The 5052-nt window shown below is 55.0% G+C and overlaps 1 protein-coding gene across 1 annotated transcript in view; it reads right to left on the bottom strand.

Annotated features, from left to right (window-relative positions):
- The window catches only part of DPP9 (dipeptidyl-peptidase 9), a 35479-nt gene extending 30641 nt beyond the window's left edge, over positions 1-4838 (bottom strand). Inside the window, exons 1-2 of the mRNA XM_006896382.1 lie at positions 4728-4838; positions 136-309 (exon numbers count right to left, since the gene is read on the bottom strand). Of these exons, the coding sequence (XP_006896444.1) occupies positions 136-309; positions 4728-4838 (285 nt within the window). The remainder of the gene's footprint in view (positions 1-135; positions 310-4727) is intronic.
- Positions 4839-5052: the final 214 nt, after the last annotated feature.

Genomic DNA, 5052 nt, shown 5'->3' with positions numbered 1-5052 from the left:
TCCCCTCTCTGCACAGCCCCCTCCCCGGGGCTCCCCTCTCTGCACAGCCCCCTCCCCAGGGTGCCCCTCTCTGCAAAGTCCCCTCCCCAGGGCACCCCCTCCCGAGGACATCCCCTCCCCGCGCGGCCCCCTCACCATGAAGCCGTTCTTGCCCCCGTCGCGGCAGTGGAACAGGCTGTTGCTGGCCTGGAAGAGGAAGAGGCCGCTCTCGCTGTGGAAGTCGTAGGAGGTGATGCCGAAGACGCCCAGGCGCTTCCGCTCCCGGAGGAGCTCCTCCTCCCGGGAGTAGACACCGTGGTGAGGCGTGGCCTGTGGATGCACAGGGGGCGCGTGAGGGGCTGTAGCCGACACACTCGGGTGACAGACCCCCTGCTCAGCCCCCAGGGATTCTGCCCTCCGTGGGGTCTCACCGGGGTGTGTGAGACCCTGGCGTGTGTGTCACCAGCCCCCACCCAGGGAAGTTTCTGGTGAGCAAGGCTCTGTGTGTGTGTGAGTGTGTGTGTGTTTGTGTCCCTGTCCATCCATCCTGAGGGTGTAACAGCTCAGCTGCTGACTTAAAGGTTAGTGGTTCAAACATATCCAGCCGCTCTGGGTAAGAACGAGCCAGTGATCTGATCCCATGAAGATAAAACCCCAAAGCAGACTCGCTGCTGTGGAGCCGATCCTGGCTCTACCGACCATCCACCGGGCTCTGGGACAGTCAGTCTTTACGTCAGGTGAGTACCTGTCTCCCGTGGGGCGCCTGGCAGATTCGAACCTTCCACCTTGCAGTTGGTCACTCACTAGGGTCACTCTGCATTGGGACTGACTCAAAGACACTTGGCAACAACAGGGCAGCCCTAACCCTATGACCTGGAGGCAGAGGGGGACCGTCGCAGGCCCACGTGACGGGCAGAACTGCCCTACAGGGTCTGTGAACCTGCGATCGCTACAGGAGCCGATGGCAGGTCTCTCTCCTGGCACCGCTGGGTGGATTTGAATGGCCGACCTTTAGGCTAGCAGCCAAGGTCTTAACCACTGTGCCAGCAGCGTTCCTTGACAAGATGACACACACAGGGTCAAACGGACAGCAGTGAAGCCAAAGGGCAGAGGACACTGTGGACACAAACTGAGGAACGAGGCCAGGTCGCTGAGCGGCACAGGCAGAAACTGTCCCGCTCTGCGTGTTTTCACAAAAAGGAAAAGCAGTGTTCACCAACAATAAGCGAGGAGGGGCCTCTCTCACTTCCCCACTCGCCGTCCTCTGCCAGCAAAGTGCCCAACCTCAGGGCGAGGCAGTCCACGCAGACACGGCCGCTGCGGGTGTCGGCTCCCGGGACCGGGCTCCCTCCCCCGCAGGTGCACGACCTGACCCCAGTCCGAGTCGCACCCTGCATGCCAGCGGGGCACCCTACAGCTGAGTCATCTGAGTCGTTCAAACCCATGTCGTCATGGCACAGCGGTGCCCAGAGGGTCTCTCAGGTTGTAAAGTGCATAGGGGGAGCCTGCTCATCTCCCTTGAAGAGGCTGGTGGATTTGAACTACTGGAGAGATGTGGCCTACAGGTTAGCAGCGCAAGTCTCCAAGGGATATGCCTCCAGAGATTTCTGAAGGCCACTGGGTTTAAAAGGAAAGAAAAGATTACAATCTGGGGAATAAGAAAAAGGTGTAGTCGTCACAGGCTGCGTGATGAGGGGCTGGGACTCCGCAGTGCTGGCAGATGGGGTGGGAGTGTAGCATCGCTACAAACGCTGACAATTAAAACCAAACCGAATACAAATCAAAATAACTATGAGGTATCATCTCACCCCAGTAAGAGTAGCAAAATTCAACAGGACAGCAAACAACAAATGCTGGTGAGGTTGCGGACAAACTGGAACCTTTATTCGCTGTAGGTGGGAGTGTAAAATGGTGCAACCACTGTGGAAGGCGGTATGGCTCTTTCTCAAAAAGTTGCAAATAGAAATACCATTTGACCCCACAATACCACTACTGGGAATATACCCCAAAGAGACCATAACGGACATCCAAGCAGATACATGCACACCCATGTTTATCGCGGCTTTGTTCACAATAGCAAGGAGCTGGAAACAACCTAAGTGCCCATCAACAAACAAATGGATAGAGAAGCTGTGGTGTATTCCCACAATGGAATACTACACTGCGTTGAAAAACAAGGAACTCATGAGATATTATACAAAATGTGTGACCCTGGAGGACATTATGCTGAGTGTAATATCTCAAGTCACAAAAAGGACAAATACTGCATGGTGCCACTGTTGTAAAACAGGACTGACATTCAGGCTTGGGGGGGAGACGGAGAAAGATGGGATAAATAATGTATATTGCATTGAAACAGATGAGGGAGAAAACTGTTTAAAAGGGATATAGGATTAGGTATTGTCATCATGACAGGAGTCCAGAAGAAAGGCTGCATAGTGGAGTGGACCTGGGGGGAGGGATTATAAAACCATGAAAGTATTTTTCTTTTACTTTTCAAAGAGAAGAGCGAATTGAGGGGGAGATTGGGCAGGAAGAAAAGTGCAACAGTGAGTGAATGGAAATCCAAAGTCTCTGTAAACTTTCATTAAAATTAATGAAAACAAACAAAAACCAAACCGAGACCCATACATCAGAGAGCACCTTCTCCCCAAGGCCTCTGACCTCGATCGGAGGAAAATGGTCCACTTAGCAGATGAAGCTCAAAGAGGAGACAGCGCTGGGAGGACAGGGGATGGTACTGCAGGATGGCAGAGGGGAGGTGGGGCGGGGCTCCTGCATTTTCTCATGAATTCCCAGTTCTGCCTTCAATCTGTTTTCTTTTCTACGCATGGCATACCCCAGTACAGGCACTGCATATACAAAGGATGACAGGCAGAGGCAAAACACTACTGCAAAGCATTAAAGAGCAAGGATGTTATTTGGAGGACTAGGGTGCACCTGACCCCAATCAAGACATTTTCAGGGATCTAATATGCATGTGGACTAGGAGCTCTGGTGGTCTAGTGGTAAGAAGCTGTGCTGCAATACCAAAGACACATGGTTCAAATCCACCACATGCTCCATAGGAGAAGCAGCAGCAATATCTTATCACATGATTTACTGCTTCTGAAAACTCGCTGGAGGGTCAGCTTTGGGTTGTTTCCAACTCAATGGCACAGAACAACCACTGTGCACATGTGAGGCTGCTATGGTGGCGGAGTCCATAGAGGTTCCTCTTCTACCCAAAGACTGCACGTTTCCAGTTCAAATCCACCAGCCACTTCGAGAGCGCGCAGGGCAGTCTGCCCCCTTTTGAGTCCCAGCCTTTGAAAACCAGTGGAGGCACAGCTATGAGCCAAATCAACTCCCTCAGCAGTGAGCTGGAGGTATTTTTAAATGTGCAAGTGAAAGCTATGAGTAAGGAAGGACAATGAATAAGGAAGACTAATGATGCCTTTGGACTGTGGTGCTGGCGAAAAACACTGAGTGTGTCATGAACTTCTGGAAGAATCGACAGATTCAGGTAGAGGCTCAGCCAGCGTGCCCCTCAGAAAAGGGGGAATGGTGAAACTTCAGTGTCCACAGTGTGAAGATGCTGTTGGGAGGGACAGGCCCTGGAGGACTTCACATGAGGTAAAGCAGAGGGTCGGCAAAAAGGGAGGACGACCCCCCGAGAGACAAACTGCTCTGGGGGCCGCTCTGGTCAGTGTGGGTGAGCGTGGGGCAGGACCGAGCGGGGCTGCGTCCTGCTGCACACAGGTCACCTCTGTTGGCCCAGCTTGACAGCACCTGATAGCTACAACCACCTCCCTAGGGAGCCGTGGGGTGCAGTGGTGAGCGTTCAGCTACTAACTGAAAAGTCAGCACTTCAAACCTATCAGCTTCTCTGCGGGAGAAAAGACCTGCTCAAGAGGACAGCCCAGGAATCCCCGGGAGGGATGCGGCTCACAGCAGGGGATGTCCACACAACCAGACTCTCTTCTCCCTGGAAAGACGTTAACTTGGCCAGTCTCTATAAAAAGGCTTCAGCGCAAGTGACCGTGAACGTCAGGGGCGAGCTTAGAACTACAGGATGCGCTGGGTAAGGTATCTTTTCGGTAAGTGACCCCTGACCACATGTGCTGTGATGGGGGGGCTTGCAGCTCTGTGCTTGGCACCACCGGCGGCAGCCTCTCTGGGGAGTCACGGTGGGCGTCCTGTTTGCCTGGCTGTGGGAGGGCCCAGGCGGAAGCAGCTGTGTTGGCTCTGTGAGACACTGTGTGCTCAGGTTACCACAGGCCCGGCCTGGCCCAGCACACCTAACTCACCTGGTGGCATGTGCTCTGCTTGGCATAGCCCTGGCCCAGCGCACACAGCTCGCCTGGTGGTGTGTGTTCTGCTCTGCGCAGCCCTGGCCCAGAGTAACTAGCTCACCTGGAACCATGTATCCTGCAGGGAGCAGCCCTGGCCCAGGGCACACAGCTCACCTGGTAGAGTGTCTGCCCTGCTTGGTCCCTGGCCCAGCACACAGGGCTCACCTGGCGGTGTGTGTCCTGCCTGGTCCCTGGTCCCTGGCCCAGCACACACAGCTCACCTGGCAGTGTGTGTCCTGCCTGGTTCCTGGCCCAGCACACAGGGCTCACCTGGTGGCATGTGTCCTGCCTGGTTCCTGGCCCAGCGCACACAGCTCACCTGGTAGTGTCTGCCCTGCTCGGTGCAGTCCTGGCCCAGCACTCCTGGCTCTCCCGGAACCACGTGCCCTCGTTGACCCAGAACACACAGCTCACCTGGAAGTGATCCAGCATCTGCTTCCATGAGAGCAGCAGCAGGGACTCCTTCCGGACCTTCTTGGGAATCTCGGAGTAGAGGAGGGAATTCTCTCGGCTACCATAAGGCATCCCTGAGGGGAGAACAGACAGATGCGTCAGACGGAGGTGTCAAAAGGACAGAGAAGTCTCGGAGCAGGTGCTCCCTGGAGGCAGCGCTCTGTCTCACGGCCTCTGGGCACCTGCTGGGGTAGTTACTCCTGAGAGAAGGACGTCATGCTTGGGTGGTGGAGGGAAGGCAAAGGAGAGACCCTCAACCAGGAGAGGTGACGGTGATGTGGCAGTG

The sequence above is a fragment of the Elephantulus edwardii genome, unplaced genomic scaffold (assembly GCF_000299155.1).
Source record: "Elephantulus edwardii isolate Elephantulus edwardi_28Jun2011 unplaced genomic scaffold, EleEdw1.0 scaffold00185, whole genome shotgun sequence".
Taxonomy (NCBI): Eukaryota; Metazoa; Chordata; class Mammalia; order Macroscelidea; family Macroscelididae; genus Elephantulus; species Elephantulus edwardii.
This window is presented reverse-complemented; position numbering and strand designations above follow the sequence as displayed.